Source organism: Mauremys reevesii, linkage group 10 (assembly GCF_016161935.1).
Source record: "Mauremys reevesii isolate NIE-2019 linkage group 10, ASM1616193v1, whole genome shotgun sequence".
In the NCBI taxonomy this organism is placed as follows: domain Eukaryota; kingdom Metazoa; phylum Chordata; order Testudines; family Geoemydidae; genus Mauremys; species Mauremys reevesii.
In genome coordinates, this window is record NC_052632.1 from 1,520,629 (window position 1) to 1,544,021 (window position 23,393).

The 23,393-nt window shown below is 48.9% G+C and overlaps 1 protein-coding gene across 4 annotated transcripts in view; it reads left to right on the forward strand.

Annotated features, from left to right (window-relative positions):
• Nucleotides 1–23,393, forward strand: part of RASGRF1 (Ras protein specific guanine nucleotide releasing factor 1) — an 89,263-nt gene that overhangs the window by 12,715 nt on the left and 53,155 nt on the right. Inside the window, exons 1-5 of one of the 4 annotated variants that reach the window (XM_039491977.1) lie at nt 10,972–11,159; nt 13,373–13,479; nt 14,882–15,029; nt 20,983–21,075; nt 22,506–22,759. In XM_039491977.1, coding sequence (XP_039347911.1) covers nt 11,079–11,159; nt 13,373–13,479; nt 14,882–15,029; nt 20,983–21,075; nt 22,506–22,759 — 683 coding nt within the window. In that variant the 5' untranslated portion in view covers nt 10,972–11,078. Of the gene's footprint in view, nt 1–10,971; nt 11,160–13,372; nt 13,480–14,881; nt 15,030–20,982; nt 21,076–22,354; nt 22,402–22,505; nt 22,760–23,393 lie in introns of those variants that run through there. The other 3 variants (XM_039491976.1, XM_039491978.1, XM_039491979.1) reach the window with 3 other exon arrangements.

The window sequence follows — 23,393 nt, forward strand, 5'->3', positions numbered from 1 at the left end:
AGGAACTCTCGCCAATCCCAGAAGGCAGACATGGGAAGCACTCACAAATAAGTGAATGTTGGGAGGCTCGGATAGTGCATAAGAGGCCCTAGGGAATGACAGGACAAAACCACTTCGTGTACTAAAGAAAAGGGGACGGATCGCCGCTTGTGACTTGGCCTGGCTTCTAGTGACCATCTTCTGTCAGCGTTGAGGTCTGCAGGAGGTCCGACGGCTGAATTCCTTTAGAATTTCCTAGCCATCATGTCCAGGGTTTAACTGGAGGAAGGCAGAGGGCGGGGGAGAAAAACAATGATGTTCTGCCAAGCCCCACCCACCGGAGCTGCCAAAGCCTCATGGATTCTGCTGGGCTCCACCACCTGCTCTCTCTCCCAGCAACGTCCCAGTAGTGTTGAGCAGGAGGGTAGATGAGGGGGAGCCCTGCCGCCGCCCCCCAGGGAGCCCTCAGGATGGGTGACTGGTCACCCGACCACACCTGAGCCCTCTTGAGGTCTGCTCCATCCCCCCGTAAGCCGTGGTGGCAGCACCTTGGAGTGAAAGACATCTCAAGGGATCCACACGGTCGCTTCATTCTCGCTCATCCTCGGCCTGCAGCACCAGTGCAACTCCCTGCCAGCCCGGACGGACCAGGCTGACGGCACCACAGGGATTACTGGGGATGCTTTGACACAACCTGATTTAGGATCTTCTCAGCTGAGCAATCCGCAGGTACCCGAGTTGTCTCAGCTCCTCAGAGCGCCGTTCAGCTTCTGTCACCCACCAGGAGCTCTTACAAGGGACGGTAGTACTCGGTTTACCTGCGGAGTGCACTGCAGGTTGGGAGGCACCCAGAGGCTGTGGTAACAGCCATGTCAGTACCACGGAGAAACGAAGGCGCGAGGGACTGAGTAGGAGCAGTGGACCTGGGACCCTGGGGTGAAATTCACCCCATGCAGAAACCAGCACAAGTGTGAGCACCACTTCAAGCCTGGCCAAGTTCTCTTTTGAGGGCTCCAGTGGTGCTCAGGATTTGTGCTGGTCTCTGCATGGGGTGGAATGGGACCACTTGCCCGAGCCAGAGGGGCTGCAAGATGGGCTCTAGATATGTGGGCAGACCCTCTCCAGAGGTCAGTCAGTGGAAGCCTGTCACGGGGACCTGGACAGAAACCACCTGCGTGTGCTAAATGGGAAGGTGCTGCAGGATGCTGCTAAAAGGAACGGGGGAGGGGAATGACTAGGAGCTGTTAGCTGAGCACACGGCTGTAACGAGGAAAGGGAGAAGGGTGCTGGCTGGGTGAAACTGCTGGAGTAACAGAATATAGATCAGACTGCGAGCAAGGCGATATTTAGAGGTGAAGTTCTTTTTAGACCTCCCCTGGAATGCTTAACCCTCGCTGCAAGGCAAACTGTCCTTGGGGAGGCACAGGAAGGTTTGGGTCTCAGGGAGCTGGAGAAAAACCAGCTCAAATGACGGTGTGGTTAGTTTAAAATACAAGCGCCCCTACAAGTCAGAGGTGCAGATTGCCTCCACGCTTAGCTCGTGCTGCTGTGCCTTTCACGCCTGGGCTGGACTGAAAGAGCCCAAATGTCACAACCCTTGGGCATGAAACACTCTTTCCAGTTGTTGTTTTTACAGTATAAATACCTAGTGGAGATGGGCCCAGGCCACGAGGTTGGACTAGAGACCGGGTCTGAATCCAGTCCTGCCCCGCCCCGTTCACAGGCATTGAGTCCCATGTTCAGCTCCTCCTTGTGAAGCTTTAGGCTGGGATTTTCCGAGCAGCCTAAGGGGGACGGGCACTCTGTTCGATGGGAGTTAGGCACGGCAGCTAACTTTCATAGGTAGGCTGTGAGAATCCCAGCTCCAGACACAGGTCTGTAGAGTGCATGTTGCAGTGCTTGCCAGAATGGGCTCTGCCGCCAGCCCCACAAACAGTCCCGGTGTGCTCGGGGATCGGACTGTTCCACTCCACCAGGAACACGGCGTGGGGAGCTCACGTGGGGTGCCGGAGAGCCCTGCAGCTCCCCACACAGATAGGTCTGCCATCAGGGCGGGGCTGGTGGGTCCCCCACTATCCCAATCCACTGGCCATTGCCCCACGGGGGCAGGATGCAGGTGAAGGAGCTGGGATTATGTCTGCCTGGTGGTCTGCTCCCTTACCCAAGAGCCACCTGTACCTGGCTACCCAGTCAGAACAGGTGCAGAGGGTTTAACATAGCAGTCGGTCTGTGTTTGTGACGTGTGTGGCTATAAATGATATGTGTCTACACATATGGGGGAAGGCAGTGATGCCCAGTGGATGAAGCACTGGGCTGGGCCACAGGAGATCTAGGTTCTGTTTCCAGCACTCCCACAGACCTGCTGGTTGACTTCAGGCAAGTCATTTCGCTGGTCTGTGCTTCTGTTCCCTTGGCTGTGAGAGGAAGGTGGTGATACCGACCTCCTTCGTAGAGCGTGTGGCGATGTGCTGATGGACAGTGCTAGGGGTTGGCATTGTTACTGGCTGTTAATAGCATGGCCTGTTTCTGCAGTGCCCTGGATCCAGTGCAGTTCTGTACCAGTGGGTGAATAGCTATGTAGAAAGGCTTTACAAGTATCTTGGATCATAAGAAACTCCCTGTTAGCAGCCCCTGTTCGCAAAGCTCCCTGGTCGCTTGTGCTGGGACTGGAAAGAGACCCAGGCACGATGGCTGGGGTTGAGTTTTATTGAGAACGAATGGGTGTTTGCAAAGCATTCTGAGGGCCTTGGAGGTGAAGTACTAGCATGTGCCAAGGGGCAAATATTATTACAGGACTATAGTTAGGGTTGGCTTTGCATTAGGAGACTCTGATTTCTGTTGTTTATAATTTTTGCCAAACCTAAACCATTTTCCCTGCTGGGTGTCTGCCACGGGCTGAATTATTTTGGGACATTTCAGCTAAAGTGGTTCAGCCATTCTGAGGAGAAGGTTAGGGGGCAATAACCTTGCTTTGCCCATGTGAAAACATTCTGAGCACGGTTTCAGTGGGAAGCTCTGTTATGGCCAGGGAGATTAAGCACAGGGAATTGAAAGTTGGCGGGGGATGGGGGTGCTGGTGGCAGGGAGTTGCCTTTGCTGCTTGCTTGAAAATTTGCCCAGGTTATAATCCTGTGAAAAATCTCAGTTTGGACATGCTCAGTAGAGACTGGTTACAGCTTGGCTACTAAATTCTCCGAAGAGTCTGTCTGCGCTGAGCATGCTCCATCCCCTCGCAGCTCCGACATGCCGAGCAGATGCGCCATTCTCACAGATCAGCTGAGCGTGCTCCTTCCTGGGACTGCAGGGCTTGAGCAGGATTTTCCTTGCAATTGCTCCTCCCATTGCTGGGGGCTACTGTGGTGCTGGTCACCAGAATAAACTGCAGGCAGACAGTCTGTCTTCTGCTCTCCGTGCTCCTGCTGCTGGGCCACGGAGCGTAGTGGGGAAAGAGAACAGAGAGCAGGAGTGGGGGTACAGGAGGGTGGGTCAAAGAAGAGAAGGCTAGGAAGGAACCCAGGAGTCCTGAGCTTCACCCATTCCTCTGATAGTACATAGATGTGGAATTATTGTTGCAACATAAACTCCCCAAAAGTGTGAAAATCATAATCTAGTCATGTGACACAAAACATATAACTTATTAACAAACAAGAAACCCCAACAGACCAACAAACCAAACCACCAATGGATTAAACCAAGGGTAGGCACCCTATGGCACGCGTGACGAAGGCGGCACGGAAGCTGATTTTCAGTGGCACTCACACTGCCCAGGTCCTGGCCACCGGCCCAGGGGGCTCTGCATTTTAATTTAATTTTAAATGAAACTTCTTAAACATTTAAAAAACCTTATTTACTTTACATACAAGAATAGTTTAGTTCTATATTATAGACTTACAGAAAGAGACATTCTAAAAATGTTACAATGTATCACTGGCACGTGAAACCTTAAATTAGAGTGAATAACTGAAGACTCGGCACAGCACTTCTGAAAGGTTGCCGACTCCTGGATTAAACATTGTTTAGAGTAGGTCCAGGCCATATGCTTTTTACAGCAATATGTTAGCTGCTCGTCAAAGCCTCGGTGACTTCTGGTTTTTCCTGTTGGCTTTTCTCGCTGAAGGTTATTTAGAAATTAGAAATTATTAATAAATTTGTAATTAATAATTAAGGCAAGGCAGTGAATATAATAATGGCAACCTAGCCCTGTGGGCTACAGAACCCACCGGCAAAGTGTGTCTCATCCCCCGTAGTGCTTGGTTCACATGGAAGCAGAGAAGGTTACTACTGCTACCGTACTCCATTAGCTCAAGCGCGAGAGTTCTGAGCTGTGGCTCTAGATGTCCAGATCCTGCTGATGACTCAAGATGGGCCAGCGTGGTTCCACGTGACAGACTTTCTGTGTGTTTGGTGGTGGGTTTTAAAGTAGAAAATTACAGTTAAAAAACCTGTGGTAAAAGAATGTTCAGGTTGCAAAGTGAAGCCCTCAAGAGCTAGGAAATGCCAGAGTTAAGGTTGCCTGTGCTACTTTAATGCTTTTTTAACATCGTTCTTCTGGGTGTAATAACTGTAACTACAGCACCGAGCGGAGCATTGCTAGGGATTGTCTTTTTACAACGATTGTCTTAAGACAACACTGGGCACCCAGGACGGACACCTCTTTGTTGGCTAATTTATGAGTCTGTGAAATGTTCAACACTTGAAAGCTAGTGAACAAAATGGTGAAGCCAGGGCTTTCCGTCTTAGAAACTAAAATAAATAAATACAATTAACCCTTGAATCTCGAGTGGTCAGATTCTACTGGGGGAAGTGTTTGCTGCAGCTCTGTTAAATTCTGTGGAGTTGTACTTGTTGACACCGTCACGGAATTTGGTCCCAAGAATTTCAGGGCTTGATCCAATGCCTGTTTGAATCAATGAGGGTTTTAGCATTGACGTGACTGGATGTTGGATCAGACCTGAGTGACGTACTAACCTGATTGTTCCTAAACTCAAGAGTTACAGAGAATTCAGGCCATACCTACAGCTGGGGGACTGTGTCCTGGAGAGCAGTGACTCTGAAAAGGCGGTAGGGGTCAGAGTGGACAAACAAAGGAACATGAGCTCCCAGTGAGATGCTGTGGCACAAAGCCTAAGGAGATCCTTGGTGTATAAAGAGGGGAGAAGAAAGGTGGCTTTACTCTGTCTGTGGCATTGCGGAGACAGGCACTGGAATGCTGTGTCCACGTGCTAAAAACAGTGGTGAAAAACTGGAGTGAGAGCCGAAAGGAGCCACAAAAACGATTTGCGGGCTGGAGAAAATACCTGACCGCGAGAGGCTAGAGGAGGTCGATCCGTTTAGCTTGTCCCAGTGCTGAGTAGATGACAGCATCGAAGCGCTGTCCTAGAGGAGATACTGGGTGCCAAAGGGTCTAGCAGATGAAGGCAGAACAAGAGGCAACGACTGGAAGATAAAGCCAGACGCATTCAGATTAAATCGAAGGCACAACATTTGAATAGTGAGGGGGATGAACAAACTCCCGAGGGAAGTGGGGGATTCTCCAGCCCTGGGTGTCCTCACATCAAGATGGGCAGCCTTTCCGGGGGATGCTTTAACCAAACACAAGTTATTGGGCTCGCTGCAGGGGTAACCGAGGGAAATTCTGTGGCCTGCGATATCGACGATGCCGTGATCCTGCCAATGCAGGCAGACACTTGTGCCTCTACAGTGCCTAGGGGGTGCAAAGGCCCACTTGGGGGGCTCTGACTGTAGCATCGGGGCTCAGACGGCTCTTCCTGGTGCCATCCCTAGCGCCAAGCGAGGTTGGAGGCTGCGATGTGTGGGAGCCTCAGCCCACGGAGTTAGTCTGCTCCTTTCAGAAATAATGCCAGTGTGCGGAGTTTGATGTGTGAGTGATACCACAGAGGGATCCTAATTCAGTAAGAGAAAAGCTGGTGGGAGTTTTATTATTCAAACATGAAATAATTTCCTTCTTTCACATGCACCGTGCTTCCCGAGTTCTGTCTGGGAATAAATCCGCCAGAGTGGTGCAATGAACCCCCAGGTATACGTTCCAGCAACTCCCTGAATTAGATTTTAATTGTATACGAACTGACTTTCCCTGCTTCTAGCACGAGCAGAATCCTCTGGTCTAGTCGCATGAGTGACTTCAGCAGATTGCCTGCCTGACATGGGAAGGTTTAGCCCCATGTCTTCAAACCTGAAATTGGAATGCAAAGTACAATTACAGAGAGGATTTAAACTGCAGTTCACTAATCCAGCTGGCTGGAGAAGTGAAACAAAACCCCCAAAGGTCCAACTATCCGAAGCAGCCAAAAGACAGACAGTGCATGCAAAGTTCCCTACAGAAAAGTGCATTGCACACAAAGACATTTTTGATCGTGGCCCTGGCCCGTGTCCCACTGTCCCTGAGCTGGTGAGGACTCGGGGCTAAAATCGGTGATAGGAAAGGTGGTGGAATGTAGATCATTTCAGCCCCCTCGGGCCTGCGTCCTCCTCCCTGTTGTAGCCATGTGAAGGGAAAGCTTGCACTCACACTGGCTCCTGGCTCCTGACATCTGACATGGATCCCAGCGACTTTAGCTTTCACCTTCTTAAATCCTCACGCTTCAGGGCATAAACCGAGCTCTAAGAAATGAAACTGATTAAGGCAGATACTTCCCTGCAGGTAGGTCACCCAAAGCTACCTCCTCCTGAGTTTATGGCTCCTTCCTCTGAAGCAGTTGGTGCTGGCCAGTGTCAGAGACGGGAGACTGGGCTAGCTGGGACCTGCTCTGGCAATTCCTACATTCTTCCTGTTCCTCGGGGTGTAAGTGGGACCCACTTGGGCTCCCGACCCACTGGCAGAATGGAGGTAGGTGACTCCAAGGGGTTCCAACTTCCACCTCCTTGCATGTCCCGTCTGAACGTGTGCTACAGGAGAGGCAGCGGCTGGTGCTGCACCAGCCCGTGAGGAGTGATGGGAGTAGAGCTCAAAGCCGTTCTCGTTCCTGGTTGCTGCCATGTGGGGCTTTGCTGGGCAGGGGGTGTACAGTGCGGGGCTCCCAGGGCTTAGCGGCAATACAGGGGGTCACTGGGGAACACACACTTGGACTGTGACCTGAACTGACCAACGCAGGGAGGTTCGCTGGTTCAGCACAACGAGCTAGAGGAGGGAATGTTATGGTAGCAACCGTCAGCTTTGACACTGCATGTTTAAGCCTTAAATGGGACTCTCCAGATTTTTGGGCTCCTTAATTTTTACCTGTAGGTTTTATGGTGTGTGTTTATCTTGAGGACACAGTAGGTGATGCCTCCCTTCCTCAAGTCAAGGCTGAACAAATGCCCCAGCTCCTGATCGCTGGGCCACTCAGACTCTCAAAAGAAAGCATTTAGGTATGTGTACGGCCCTCATTACCCCCGGATCTGAGCAGCTCCCAAACTGACCTAAAGAACAACCAAAAGCTCTCTGTCTCCTCCACCTGTACAAGTAGCTTGAAAGGCAGCAATGCATCCTTCCGCCTCACCCTCCAGCTGCCCCCTGCGAGCCAATGGTCAGCAGAGCTTGCCGCAGGAAAGTGAAGTCAAAGAAATACTCGCAGGTCGTTCTGAGCACAGTGTGGTCTCTTGTGGCTCTGGGTTCCACCGTCCAGGCCCTACTCATGTGAAAGTTTTCGCTCCCACACTCTCAGACCTTCCCTCACTGCCTGACAGGTTCGTTGCTCCAGTGGAGTGTAGCTGCCCTGGGAAGTTCTGCTTGCAGAGGGAGTGGCGATCTCTCCGGTAGCTCAAGCCATTCCCATGGTGGGCATTGACTAGCAGGACAGCGGTCTTGCTCAGTGGAGAGTGACTGCAGAGAGCAGAGGACCTGGCTGTTGGGTTTGTGGAGACCAGTGTTGCTGAGCAGAGAGGCTGCTCAAGTTTGTACCAGGTGGAGACTTTTAAGATGCCTGGGCTTCATGCACAGATATGAGTTACAGTACTGGAGCCCAGAGATCCCAAATGCATGAATCACAGGGGCCAGATCTGTGCCTGATGGGGTGAAGTGTGCAAACTTCTGGCCAGCTCTGGGTAACGATGGGCATTTTTTACAGCCATGGCTATTTGATCATCCAGAAGCATCGAGGTGCCCAGAAGGGAACTGAGGCTGGGAACTGATGTGACTTTAGCATCATTGAAAATCGAGTGGCACTATCAGCAAGAATGCCGAGCCTGTGAACTCCGGTGCTCCGGGCAAATGCTTACACAGGCAGTTATGTTCCTAGCCCATAGTACACCCCTCTCAAGTGTCCCGCATTGTGCAGGACATCCTGCATCTGGCTGACTTGTAAAGTAGTCCTGTGGTCCCAAATTGCCATTGGGAAATCCATTCCAGCAGCTGGATGTACCCATGCCCGACAGCAGTGGTAGATCTCACTTTCTCCCACTCTGCATGCACCGCACGCCACCCCACGTCCTTCCAGGACAGCGTGCAGCTGACAAAGTGCTCCATGGGGCTGCCGGGGACCAGGCTGGGCTGCAGGGGTGGGTACCTAGGACAGGCCCCATGGGGAGGGGAGGGAGTTCTGACCTGGGGTAGCCTGGGGAGAGGGTGGACTGGGGGTCTCTGACACAAGGACGAAGGAGGTCTTGGGGGGAAGAGAGGGACACAACACAATACCAGTGAGCATTAGAGTAAATGGACTTTTTATTTTGTTGTACATAGTAGCTTTCTACATAACGTGTGCTGCTGTGCACAGAGTGCTGGCTTGGTTTCAGTGTCAGCAGTTCCAGGTTGTTTGTTTGTTTAATAAAACAGCGTGTTCGCTACAGAAAAAATGATGTTCCTCCGGGTCCCTCATTTCCGAGGCCAGGGGGTCAGCGCTAGACTGTAGGACTTAAATTCCCGTGCCAGTTTCAGCAGGGGAAGTTAATGTTCTCTTCTGTCTTAAACAGCGAGGTCCTGTTCTGTGTGCTGTGAAACAGTCACTGTGCCCTTCCCCAGAAATAACCGCATTTCACTGGGGAAGGAGGTGATCCCCATGTACAACCTGTGAAACAGGGCTGGTTCCATTGAGAGATGAGAAAAGAAAACCTCCATTTACATCTGGATGCTGCGGAAAGGCTCATTTCCATAGCTTTCAAAGCCTTCCTTTCTGTAGTTACATTTACAGCGTAATTATGGTGGAAGCTTAATTAAGTTCCCAGTACGGTAAAATGTATCAGCCTGAAATCAAAGGCGCTGGAGTGGTGCTGGGCCCGGTTGGCTCATGCTCGCCCAGGCTTGTCACGAGTAATGTAGCAAATGCCACAGCCAGGCCCCGGAGGGGCGGAAGCACCCACACATACAGAGCTCTGGCCTTGCGTCATTGATCTGTAATTATTGGTGGGCAAGTGCCCTGGGTGCAGCCTGTGTGCAAAGCTCGAAGTCACGACCAGATCCTCCAGAAGAACAAGCCGGACGGATGGCCGTGAGCCTCCAGCTGACAAGAGTGCGACCAGCCCTGAGGAGGGGAGAACTCCTTGTGGCAAGTTGAGAACCTGCTCAGAGGTAACCCGGCCGCTTGAAAGCTTTCACCCTGAACTTTGTAACTGTAACAATAAATAGCCTGGCTTGAAAAACAAATATTCATGGGGAAAAAATCATTTTTTCAGACTTTCCTCAAAAAACTAAAATTTTTGGATTTTGAAACTGAATTCTTTTCTATTTTTGTTATTTCCTGCTTTTAAGCAGCAAAATGGAAACCGGAATAAATGGGGAGAAGGGGGAGCCAATAACCAATTGGGGGGCTCGTTTTTATTGAAAAATCAGAAATTATGATTTTTTTAATAAAACATACTTACCATTTTTGAGCAGCTCTGAGTCCCAGATTCACATCAGCAAACTGTGAGAGCTGGGTTGCTGCAAATCTTTTTAAAAACAGTATTCCCTTGGTAGCCCTGGAGCAGGATGAGAATTGCTCTCAAATGAGAGCTGTCATTGTTGGTACAACATAAGAGCCTGTTTAGTTAGAATCACCCTTGAAGAAATGGGTTAAATTACAGGAAAAAAGAATTTGCAGAATCTCAAACTTCACAAGCTCTGCACAAGCATATTAAAAAAGGAAACATAATGGAGATGGAGAAATAATGTGTGTGTAAATAGCTCTGCAGTTTGATAAACAAACAGGTTCTGTATCGGAGACTCTTCGTCATCAGTAATAGCAACTTCAGGGGGGAAGAAAAATAAGTCAGTGCGAAGAAAAGACAGTTTCTTAATTCTGCTGCAGTATGGATTTGTTCCTGAGTAAAGCAGCTGCCATGTTCTGCAGGAAAATCATCTGTGGCAGTCTTGCAGCTCTGCATCCATGCCCCATGGAGGTTTGAGTTTAGACTCCCTGGCAGAGCAGCAAGGTGTTTTGCATGCATAAAGTGAGAACAATATCCCCTTCCTAAGAGTGCAGCAGGCCTGCGTGACGTACGCGGAGGCGACAGCCATGCTGCCCACAGTGCTGAACGCCATGGCGTGGTGGAGGGAGGGAGTTCCTGAGGGAAAGAGGGTGACTTTGTTTCTCTTGCAGCAAGATGCAAGAATATGTTGGAAGGATGAATCTTGTCCATGGGATCAGCAGTGGAAAGGAACTCAGGCAGACATCTCAGGAGGAAAAGCTTTGTGAGATGGTGGGAATAACCCTGTGTTAGGTGGTGAAATCAGCACAAAACCGCTGGCATTTTCAGAAAAGTTCTGGAGAGGTCACTGAATACATGTGAACTCTGAGGGGAGAAAAATTCTCCTTTCCAGGACAGGAACAAAACACTGAAAAGTTCTAGAGGCTTTGAATTCCAGAACCCCCGGAGTTCTGGGTTTGAATTCCAGAACCCCCGGAGTTCTGGGTTTGAGGTTCAGGCTGTGGCCACCTCTTCCCCAGGCTATTGTGCTGGGCACTGTAGCTAACGCACTAGAGCGGGTTTATGGCACACATTCCTGTTTCACTAGCGGGGGCGAGCATCAGGACTAAGCTCTCTTGCAGATCTAGTTAGAAAAGTGCAGCAGTCAGAGAAGGGTGACAGATTCCCACCTCTGAAAGGACCATGTGACGAGTGGAGTGATATACAGGAGTTCGCTCGGGGTCAGGAAGAAGTAGCGCAGACGCTGTTGGTATCCAGTGATGTGCCAGTTCCTGAGACAGGGTGGCCAGCCAAGCCGGTCTTGTTCTAGAGGACAGGCATTACTTCAGACTTTCTCACAGGTCTGTATAAACCAGCCGTAGCAGATGGTTTGTGTAATACGCTCATGTGCTCTCTGCATCTGCCTGGAGCTGCAGGTCAAAGCCACCTGCAAACTCCAGATAGCACAGCACTCTGCTCCCGGCCTGTGCACAAGGCCCCTCATTGCACTGGACTCCTTCATTTCAGAGTTGAATGAAGAGACCTTGTCCTCATCTACAAGGGCCAGGACTGGAGATGTCAGAGGCTGCCTCTCTAGCCACAATGACCCACCAAGACAAGTGCTCTCTGTGGGCCCACTGCAGCTAGCCAAGCCCAGACTAAGGTTCTTGGACATGGGGCCCAGCGTTTCCAGCAGTGGGACCCGGCTTTGGGAGTGCCGTAGAGAGGAGACCGGACTGTGGCCACACTTGTCCCAAGTCCAAGTTTAACTGAAAACCTCTCCTCTCCTCAGTAGTGACACCTGCCTCTGGCCACCCCAGGAGGTGCCTGGCATGGAAGTTAGGATGAAAAGAGAGAGTGGAGGTGGAAAAGGATCAGAACGGGCTGTGGGGGATGTGGGAATGGGGGCAGATGGAGTAAAGCACCTTTGGGGAACACTCGGGGCTACCTTGTCCAGCACTTGGAATATCACTGTGATGAGCAACTTTTGGCAGGTCGGTAGATAGGGATGCCTGACCCTGAGTGACCTTCAGTAAACCGTTAGCACGTTACCCACAATAAATCCTTCTATCCAGGGAGAGAATTGCTGTGAAATGTGTGTGTCTTGTCTACTAGCTGACAAAAAATCCAAACTCAAAAATAAACAGGCATGGTCCCTAACTGAGGTACTGTCTGTCTGTAATTACTGTACACCAGTGGTCCCCAACCTTTTCGTCTGGCGGGTGCCAGACGAAGGACCATGGCGGCGGTGGAGCATCCGCCGAAATGCCACCGAATTTCGGTGGTGACGCCTCTCAATGATGTCACTTGTCGGCGGCAAGCGGCATCATTGAGAGGTGTTGCCGCCGAAATGCCGCAGAAATTCGGCAGCATTTCGGAGGATGCTCCACTGCCGGCCAGGACGCGGGCGTTGGGGACTCCTGCTGTACACGCTTATGTGGCTCAATGGAGTTTGTGCCAGCAGTCGTCCTGTTGTCTGGAGTTCTCAGAAATATTTAGACAAATGATAGAATCTCAGGGTTGGAAGAGACCTCAGGAGGTATCTAGTCCAACCCCCTGCTCAAAGCAGGACCAACACCTACTAAATCATCCAAGCCTGTCAAGCCTGACCTTAGAAACCTCTAAGGAAGGAGGTTCCACCACCTCCCTAGGTAATACAGGTGAGTAAACTGCAAGCTGTTAGTATTTTGCAGAGATCTCTATTAATTCAGGTTTCTTGCTAAACTTTACTACAGAGCAGAAGCTAATGGCAGAAAGAGCATGTTCTAGCAGGGTTTGTATTAGTTCAGTGTTTCACTGTAGTGTCTGACATTAGAGTACATTACCTGTTTCCTAGGAGACAACAGGAAGGCTCATGAACAGCGAAATCCTAGTGCCTGTGCTGGCTGCCACCATGATCACAATTAACACAAATACTGTAAATGTCAAGGGAAGCTAAATATAGTTCGCTCACTGAGTCTTATTGTGCTGTTGTCCATTAGAGCCTTGCGCTCTGATTGCTGCGAGCACATGGAGTGGGTTCTGCACGGAATGGCAAAGCAAAGTCAAGGCATCAGGGATTTAGTTTAGGACGCGCTGTGCAATGGACGTCCATGGTCATTCCTCTCACTTCCACTCACACGTGGGCAATGGCTGAAGGCCGGGCTGAGGTGCCCCAAGCCTGCCCCAGGGGCTTGCTGTTTGTACTCCCTGGGCCAGCTCGGCCCCATGGGCCAGGGGGAGATTTACTCCAAGACACACTCACCTGGCTTCTCTCCTGGGCAGCTGCAAGCAGATGGCCCTGAATGCATGTGGCAGATTCTATTTGCCAGTAATAGAATCCAGCCGGACCCTCTTCCCTGCCTCTTTCTCATTTCCACCTTCATTCCCATTTACAACGTGCTGGCCTGGCCTTCCCCCAAGGCGCCACTCTCTGGGCTGAAGCTTTGATTCCGATACATTTGTTTTGCGGGCTCCTCTTAGGCAATATTCCAATGAGCCTCATAACGAAATGAAACATGGACGATCATAAAGTGAAAGTTCTGTTTCTGGTGACCCATATGTGGTAGTAACCAGAGTGTCTTTGTTTTTGCAGCATTATTTTACTGTTAGTTTCAACCATGATAATCAGAAAACCCTGGAGCTGAGGACGGAGGATGCCAAGGACTGCGATGAATGGGTAGCAGCGATAACTCACGCAAGGTATCACCTTCGGAAATCGCAAACACCAGCTGACCTGGAGCAGCTCATTGGCTGCCGGGTGCAGAGCAGCAGCTTCGCAGTCCAGACGCGATTGCTGTTCAGTTAATGGAAAATGATGGTTTGGTGAAGGGGGCCAAAATGTCACAACTCTCTGTTGCTTAAACAAGCTGCTGTTGGTTGCCCTGGGGCCTGCCCTGGCAAGAGGCTGCTGGCTCTGAACTCCCGCTGGTGCCATTGGGAGCTGAGGGAGCCGCCCCAGGGAGCAGAAAGGGGTGTGAGCAGGAGGCCCAGCTTCAAACCCTACTGCTCAGGGGGAGCACGAATTCTAAGGGCCTGATCCTGCAAGCTGCTCTGTGTGGATGGATTCCAGGTAGGTGCACCCACAGGCAGCAGCTGGCAGGATCTGGCCCCGCTTAATAGTCGCCTCTGTCTGACCTGACTGACTGGCCGATGGATTAGACCCATCTTTGGTTTCAGAAAAAGTTACTTAATTTTTGTTCTGATCTAAAGAAAATCTGCAAAGAGCACAGATGAAAGAACAGCAACGGACAGAAATAGATAGTCAAAGCCCAGGTTTTCATGGTTTGAAAAGGGGAGTGCAGCTCATTTACAGTTCTCGGGTGGGAGAGTCGGTGCTGCCAGAAGCCTGCATCGCCAAGGAGAAGTACTCAGGCTGGGGATGGGGGGAGGAGATGCACAGTATTTGTGGGATGTTAGAGAAACATGTCTGGTGCAGTCTCTTAACAAAGGTGGCTGTTTGTAAGAAAATCAAGAGCTAGCGTCTGCCCTTCTGCTAAATTCATGGAACTTGACTGGCAGCTGTGACGGGACAGGGCAATCTGGCCCTGAACGCTTTAATCTCTTTGCCATGTCTCTAGAAGTCACGCTCTCACTTCAGGAAATAGTCTGGGTTTGATCCAGGTTCAGATGCTGAAGCCTCTCACTTGTCAGTCAGTTCTGACGAGTGTGTGCAGCCAGGCATGTCCACACCCCATGGCAGAGAAGGGCATTGCCTGGTGGAAGAGGCTTCTTGCCTGGTGATAAGGAGCCAGGAAACACTGCAGTAGTGGCCCTGATCCTGCGTAGCTTTACTCACAGGAGTAATCTCATCAGAATCACATGAGCAAAGTTATGCACGTTCTTAAGAGTCTGCAGGATCAGAACCAGCAGAGCCAGATCCCGCATGACGTAGTTTGCAAAGCTTTCAACCAGCTTCAACGAGCCCTTGGCCTGAGTGAGGCTTGCAGGGCCAGCGCTGGCCGAGCTTGCAATGGTACCTGAGCCCCTCGCCCTCCAGCGGGTACCAGAGCACAGACTGAGCGAACAGCAGAGAATAGAGAGCAAGGAGGGAAAGGAGGATGGAAGGGGAGGAAACATTTTAATTGATGTGTCTATATAACAGTTATAGGAATCTTGCTACAGAGCATGAAGCTTTAATGCAGAAGTACCTCCATTTACTTCAGATTGTGGAAACCGAGAAAACTGTTGCCAAGCAACTAAGACAACAGATTGAAGATGGGGAAATCGAGATTGAACGTCTGAAATCGGAGGTAAAGAGCCCAACTCTCCAGTGATACTGATCACTCTGAATTCGAAGCAAGAGGCACTGTTGGTTCATTTCCAGTAGGTTACAGGAAACATGCAGGTCACTCGGTCATAGGGTTGTATTTATCAGCTCATTTATTCTGGCATAGAGGCGAGAGGAATGGACCATAGACATTGAATGGATGGAGTTACACCAGGAAGCGGATTTGGCCCTATGCGTTTACATTGTCCTGCGGATTCTCCTACTCAGGGTCCCTGCAGTGGATTGTCAAGGTGTTTTCTAGTGTCATTGGCAGTGTTGGTCTAGCTGTGTTGGTCCCAGTACGTTAAAAAGTTGCCCACCTGGTATTTCTAGGGTCATGAAATTTTCAACAGAATCTGTGATCCCTTCTGAACGAATGACCCCTCTGACTCTCCCCTGCCTGCCCCTCGAGTGGTTATTTACAGCAGTGCAAAGGAGCTGTAAAACATTCTCTTTTTGGAATTGGAGGCTTGCCATGCTCATTTTGCAGTTACTTTGCCCAGTTGCCAGTGACCACAAGAGGTGCAAGGCAGTGAAAATTCGGCACTCTATTGCTAACAATTAGCGGCAGCAGTTAAGTCTATTGGATGCATGCGTCTGCCTAATGCTTGGAATCGAATGGCTGTTTGGGCTGTATGTGACACATAGGTGAGTGATTTAAAAAGCTGATTATATTTTACAGGCAAAGGCTAAAGCTGGTGGTTTGGGGTGGTGGGTGGAGAAAAGTAGAGAATTCCTGTGTTCATTATTCTATGTAACACAATAATTAGATGTCCATTTACTGTGAACACTTACATAAAGAAGTCAACAATTAGATGGCTAGAGACAAAGAAAAGGAAAAACCATGAAAATGGATATGACCTGCTGCTTCTAGGGCCAGGTCGAGCTTTGTAAGTGAATCTCCCTTTGCTAGATACAAACTGCCATCACTTTGGTACCTAAATACATTCAGGGCCATTCATGTTAATGAATGCTTTACATTCAATTGACAGTTCACTAAGACTGAGCAAGTGGCTTTGAAAAGAGAACAGCTCTGATAGCATTTCTAAGTGCTGCATTGCCTTTAAAACATTGCAGCTGTGGCATACGCATCAGCTTAATGCACTGTAATTGTAAATGTGCAGGATACAGCAGGAATAGATTTCAGAGTAGCAGCCGTGTTAGTCTGTATCCGCAAAAAAAACAGGAGTACTTGTGGCACCTTAAAGACTAACAAATTTATTTTAGCATGAGCTTTCGTGAGCTGCAGCTCACTTCTTCGGATGCATAGAATGGAACACACAGACAGAATAGAGACTATGGACATTAAAACATGCAAAACGACAAACACAAAAATTATTCAGCAGAGCAATACTGAATACGAAAGGGGGAAATCATTAACGTAACTTAGACTGAAGGCAAAAGTCTGGCGGTCGATTATACTTTATATATTTGCCTCTATTGTTAAGAGTGTAAACATACGGGTGTGTGTTCCCCAACTTGATTGGCATCCCATTACTGATACCATGAGCTGGACCCGTGACTAAGGGGAGAATTACACCTCATAAGCTCAATTACGTAGCTCTTGTTTTACCATTTTTAATAGATTTTTAAGCTGATGGTGTTGTAATAATCAGGGTGAACCAGTAGGTGGCACTCTTCCTTGAGCCCCTACTGACCCACTCTTACAGCACAGTTTTGGATGAGTCACATCTGGAGGAGGGCGGGAAACCATTTTCTTCTCCTGCAAGAATTTTCAAGATTTGGAAGACTTTTCCCATCCCAAATCGGCATGAAAATACAACATCTCAGAAATAGTCACAAACCAATGAGCTGAACGTTGTTTGGATCAGATCAATCAGAATGAAACGTTTGAATAATTTCAACGTTTGGTTTAGATTTTGCCCTTTTTATATTTTTTACCTTTTTTTAGTAAAAATTATCTACAATTTTGAAACAAAAAGTTGTGCTGAACTGAAAACTAAAATGTTCAGTTAGCAAATGTCCAAATGGGACATTTTGACAACTTTGAAACTTTAAAAAAAAAATGTTCTGAGTGAGAGATTGGTTGAAACGGAATCTTTATGGACAATTCCTGACCCAAGCTGGTCCTAGCACTCACGGCGCTGGCCAGGAGGGTTGTTAATGATCCCATGGCAGTGTTCTTGGAGAAAGAGCCAACCCTGGGATCCTGGTTACTTGGGATGCTGGGATACAGTTTATTCCTTTTTACATTTTAATGGTGCTTGACTACAAAAGTCTCTGGATGCCCGGGCACCAGCAGCCCCCCAAAGTAATCAAAGGGACTCCCTCCCCCCCAGGAACTATGCCCGCCCACGTGCCCAAGGACAGAGAGAAGCTTTGGGCCAGGTCCTACAGATCAACAAACTCTGTCGGAGCAGCAGGGGGCGAGAACTCCATAGCTGAGGGGCTTCTCCACCAAGAACGCTTGGTCACCAGCTGCCTTGCCCTGAACTCTGGTGCATGGTAGCGCAGTGTTCCCAGCTGAGCCCCGCTGTCCGTGCAGTGCTTAAAGCAGAGCCAGCGTCTCAGCCAGGACCCTGGGCTTTCGAGATTAGTGCAACACTTTGAATTACACCCGGAACTGAACAGGCACGCAGAGCAGCTGGCAAAACCGTGGTGTCCTTGGCTGTCTGTGGCTGATTCCACTATGCAGGGCTGGCAGTGAGAAAAACACACTCCACTCTCTGGACCCTGGGTGCAAGCTGGTGCATGCCAAAGACAGAGAAATGAGCTCTCCTGAAACACCAGGATGAGTCAGGCATAAACGTCCCCTCTGCAAGGGTGATCTTGCAATATGCAAAGAGGGAGTAAGTGCCATCCACAGCACCTGTCGTTTGGGGGCAGGATTTTAGTGAGAATGTCACCGAGCCTCAATCCTGCAGTTGGATCCCCCCGGGGGGAAGTGTGCACACTGCAGGACACAAAGGCCGAGCTGACCCCGAGGAGCTCTGGAAAAACAACCCCGCGCTCCAATTTACTGAGATTTTGTAATGCAGGCGTTATTATTTACACTCACCACTTCCGAAGTGTTAACACTTGGAATTAAAAATAGCTGGCTGGTGTTTAACCCCTGGGGCCTGGTAGAGATGGTAAATGAAACCCCGTTGACCCATCGCAGTTGTTAAATAGAAATACAGCTGTTGCTGCTCTCCAAAGCGATGTATGAAGTGCACTGTCCTAATTATATCCATTTTCTGCTGTTAATCTCAGCTGGGTCAAGTTTTCCATCCTGCCTGTCCCTGGGGATTAAGGTCTCAGTGTTAATTATTGACATTTTTAGTAAGGCAAATATGGGAGTTGTGTGCAAACCCTAAACTTGGCCAAGGGATTATGGATTAAAAATGCCAAGCAATCAATAATCTAGGAACTGGCCAAGTGTTAGCAGTTAATTAGCACTTCTCTGAGCCCAAATGCATTTGATTTTACCTTCTGGTGTTTTTTCCCCTCTTCCGTGTTCTTTGAAGTAGAGATCAAATAATCAGCTTCTGCTTTAATGTGCAAATTCTGCTCACTTGATTTAAAAAAGAAAGAAGAGAAAACCCAGCCCTTTCCCACACTGGGTATTAGTCAGATGATTTAAGCCTCGCTCCCAGCTTGGAGAAGTCAGTTCACCCATTAGTTGGTAGGAAATGTGAAATAATTCAGTTTTGTCGTTAATGTGCTGTCTTTGATAAACGCTAATTATTAATTAATCACGCCGTTTTGCGGCTGGCCCTGCGGCGCAGTTGGCAGAGCTGGGGAGACCTGCTTCCAAGTGAGGCATCTGCTATTCTGGAGCGAAACCTTAGAACTCCTGTTGCTTGGCCTAGCAAGGGGCTGAGAGCATTGTGGCCAGATCCTGCATAGTTCTGATTGCTTCCGAGTAGTGCTGAACCCCATCCGCTCAGAGAACATGAGGGTCCTCAGAACCCCTTGGGAGTGCTCAGCACTTCGCAGGTTCAGAAAAGCATCCCTGGTCAGCAAAGCGCTTGAGTATGCACATAAATCGCGTGGATTGAAACATATACTGCAGTGCTTTCCTGAATCAAATGCTTAGTGCTAGAACAGAGCGGTGGCAGTCTGGGTTGCTCTGGCTGAACCGCTGCAGCTAGCTATGCAGTGAAAATTCAGCTGCAGAGCGACCTGTCTTCTGTCAGTCATAAAACAAGGGCTGGAAAGGGAGATTTGAACAGTAAAAGAGGGCCCCAGAAGGACGGGAAAGAACAACTTTGCTCCATCTTGTCTTTCCTTTGACTCAGCAATTGCTTGGCTTGGAAAGCCCCATACCCGCATGGAAAGGCCTGATGGAACTGGATAGAGAATGGTACAACCTTTCTGTAGCGTTTGTAATGCAGCCTATAGAAGTCTATTGCAGAAGTGAAATTTCTTTAGGTTGATTTAAAATTCTGTAGAAAGGCACCCCGTTCCATATTAAATTCTATCCCGTTAAAAATCCCTTCTATAGGAACCTATTTAATTTCTATAGGGATTTACTGATTTCATCCCTAGTAAATTCTATAGGGTTTTATAGGGATACGGAAGAAATATTTCCTGTTAGGGATACAGCACATGTTCTGTCAAGATCCCAGTTGCCCATCATTCTAACCGCTTTGTCTGAATGGTCTTGGCGCAGTTGGAACCCTGCAGAAGGCCTGTTTAGGATATTCACACGGTTGTCCCCATGTGACAGAAGCTATTTCAATTTCAAACTCTACCTGCCTTCTTCTGCCCCTCCTCTCTTGTCCTGAGATGTTCTCCTCCTCCTTGCACTGGTGACCACCAGTAACCCAGCGTGTTGGTCACCCTGTTCTCCAACCATAGTACAGCACATTGAATAGAGCAAGTTGATCCCTTGTTGGAAAATATTTTAATAAAAAATGGCTTTTTTCCAAACCAGGGGATTTTCGCGACTCTCTCTTTTCATTTTAGTTTTGTTCAACAAAATTGAAAAATGTCAATTTTTTTTTCAGTTTTGTTTTTTTGGATTATGGGGTTTTCTCCCCTCCTCCATTCCCTCTTTTCCTGCCCCGTTTTCAGTGGCAAGATGGGGAAAAGGAGAGGAGGGAGGAAAATGAGAAACGAAGGGAGGAAGATTTAAAAAAAAAATGAACATTTTTTTAAAATGAAACTGTAACAGCCTAAAATGTTCCATCTAAATGTTCATGCAAAATGGCGAATAAATGAAAACTCGTTCCTTGCTGAAAGGTGCAGGTGGAAAGTGACGTGGGAATTTTCTGCAATTTCTTCCCACCCCATTCCTTGACAAGCTCTGGCTGGAGACTTTACCATAGAGCAGCAGAGTCCTGTGGCACCTTATAGACTAACAGACGTATTGGAGCATGAGCTTTCGTGGGTGAATGCGTCTGACGAAGTGGGTATTCACTCACGAAAGCTCATGCTCCAATACGTCTGTTAGTCTATAAGATGCCACAGGACTCTTAGTCTGGATCTGTAATAGCAGCAAACACGGCTCCCCCTCTGATACTATCACAGAGCAGTTGCCCAGTTTTGCATTTGGTATCTGGCAACATTTCTAGCCTAGAACTGTTACATCCTATTTCCCATTTTTTTAAATATCTTGGATAAAACATGTTCAGCCTATATTTCAAATACATTACACTACATAGAACTGGTTTATTTTGCTGATATTTAGAATACTCTTGTCTTTTCATCAGTGCATCGTTAGTGCTTTGCCATTAGAGGCAGAATCAACATGATCTGTTACATTTGTCATTTAAAATGGAATCAGGGCTAGAGCTCAGCATTGTACCACAGTCGAATGGTTTTATCACATGGTTCACGTCTGACCCTTGGAGTTACTGGCTGGTGCATGCAGGTCACTGGGGACAGGACTTCGCTCACACACATATTTTCACTTCCTGCACTTGTGCATGGAGATGTCTCGCAGTGCCAGTGCTGGAGCTTTTGGTCAGCTTGTTTTCCTGTGTTTATAGATTGCCTCCTTGCTTAAAGATAATGAGCGCATCCAGTCCACTCAGAGCAGCGCGCCGAATGACGATGACAGCGATATCAAGAAAATCAAAAAGGTTTGTTTTGTCACATTTAAAGACCCGTTCGCAGATGTTGTGACTAAACCCTGGCGCTGGGTACTTGCTAATGACCTGTAAGGAGCCATGACGTGAACACTTGACTTGAAATGCATTTCAGGGAGTGAAGCTTGATTCTTGCTACCTGCTGCAGTGTTGATTGGGCTGGGCTGTTTGACGAGCCGTCCTCACTCTATGAATTCATGAAGGAGAATGTGTCCCGCTTCTCAGTAAAGCTTTCTGTTAATTGTCTCTGCCTTCTTCAGTACTGGCCACGTCTGCTGTTGGTGTGGGCACCTCGCCGCCCTAGTGTGCCAGTGCATAGACAAATAGCCCCGTCTTAAATCTTGCCATTTCGGTGTAGTGGGGACCTGTGAAAAGCAGGATTCCCTGCAGGCAGAGATTTACAGACTCAGAGATGCTGCAAGGAAATTGTGTTAGGATGAATTCTTCCTTTCAGAGAGCAAATAGTCCTTCAAAGCACTAGCCATTTGTTATACAGCCTGTGCCAAGAAAATGGGTTAAATCTGACCATTACAGGAGAGCATCTTGGGCTAACTACATCTTGCACACAAAATCAGCACTGTCTCTCCTTGGGGTCAGTTTCACCTGCACAGAGACCTGGTCCTGCAGTTACTCCACCTCTGTGGAGAACTCCTACTGACTGCAGTTAGTGACACACGTACAGGAGGAGGAGTCCTGGCTATGCCCCGCCGGTTCGGAGCTGTGATGCCTTTGTTTGTTGTGTAGGAGATTTCAGCCGTAGAACACTGCACTTTCAGGTTTAAGTGGGTGTGCGAGGCTGGGTGCATATATCTGTCTATGGCTGGATCTAGATACAGATTTGGGTATGTTGCAGATATTTTTTTATTGTACATACAAGGATCAAAAGCTTTTTGTTTTTAATGTAGCAAACCTGTCTCTGTATGTTATTTGTGTGCGTGCACAAACCTACTGGTTGATCAGTGAATTGGTAGATGGATAGATCTGTGTTAGGTTCTGGGTAGGTTGGGTATTTTCATATCCTCACTGTCCTGCCAACAGTATCGTGCTCTGTACTTTACGTGTGCAGTGAGGGGTCAAGTGTTAATGGGGTTTTCTTTTCATGTAATAATGAGCCTTACGTTCATCTTTGTCCAAGGAGAAAGAGGCGATCGTATGCACCGAGAAAGGGCCTTTCAGTGTGTTCTTGTTCATGTCCCAGCAGCGAGGCCGTACAGAAGTACAGAGAACAGAAACTGTTATGTACGGCTCAGCACAAAGCCACAGGAACGTCATTAGCAAACCGGCTGTACAGATGTGTTGTGGTAGAACCTCCACACAATGGTCTGTTTAATGGAAGAGCTTTTTGGTCTTTGCACCTAAACTGCTGCATAAATAGCCCAGGCTGAGGTGTAAAACCGCTAATGAGGTCGTTAATCTGTTAACAGGTCCAGAGCTTTCTACGGGGCTGGCTATGCAGGAGGAAATGGAAGACGATCATTCAGGACTATATCAGATCTCCTCACGCTGACAGCATGAGGAAGAGGAACCAGGTTGTCTTCAGCATGCTGGAGGCAGAAGCAGAATATGTTCAACAGTTGCATATTCTGGTCAACAACTTCCTTCGCCCGCTGAGGATGGCAGCGAGCTCCAAGAAGCCTCCCATCACCCATGATGATGTCAGCAGCATATTCCTGAACAGGTGAGCGCCGTTCCTGGATGGCCCATGCCCGGGGAAGCTAGCAGTGCACTGATGGGAGTGGGGTAGGATGCAAAGGGGGGGGTATATGCCCAGTTCCCCCTCCACAACCGGCTGCATGGTGAATGCAGGCACTTTTGCTGGGTTTAGAGCGCCTGGTTTCGGTGACTGTCCGACCAATGAGCACATTCCTATGGCAGGGAGGGCAGGATTGTCAATGGATTCACTGGACCTGCCGTGGGATTTCGGTCACTCTGGTGGCCTCCTGCGGGCGTGGCCTGTTCCTGAGGGGGGGCTCCTTGGCAGAGCTCTCTGCAGCTAAGGGTGCTCCTTCTCTCGGGAGCAGGGCTTTCAGCAGGAGAATATAAAGAGACTCTTGGCCCCCTCTTGCCCAGTGTGTCGCCTACATCAGGCCTTTTCTGCATGGAACCAGACTTAGGAGTTTCTCCTCTAAGCAGCTCACCTACCCATCCCCCAATCCTTTACTTACTTATCCAGAAACAACTTCCAGTGTCCCACACTGGGGAGCATGAGGCCAGGTGATGAACAAATAGCCCAGGCCTTGAAGAGCAAATAAATGCAGGAATCAGAGCGTCCCTGATTTGCTATAAGGTGCTTCTCGTACCTAAGGTTTCCC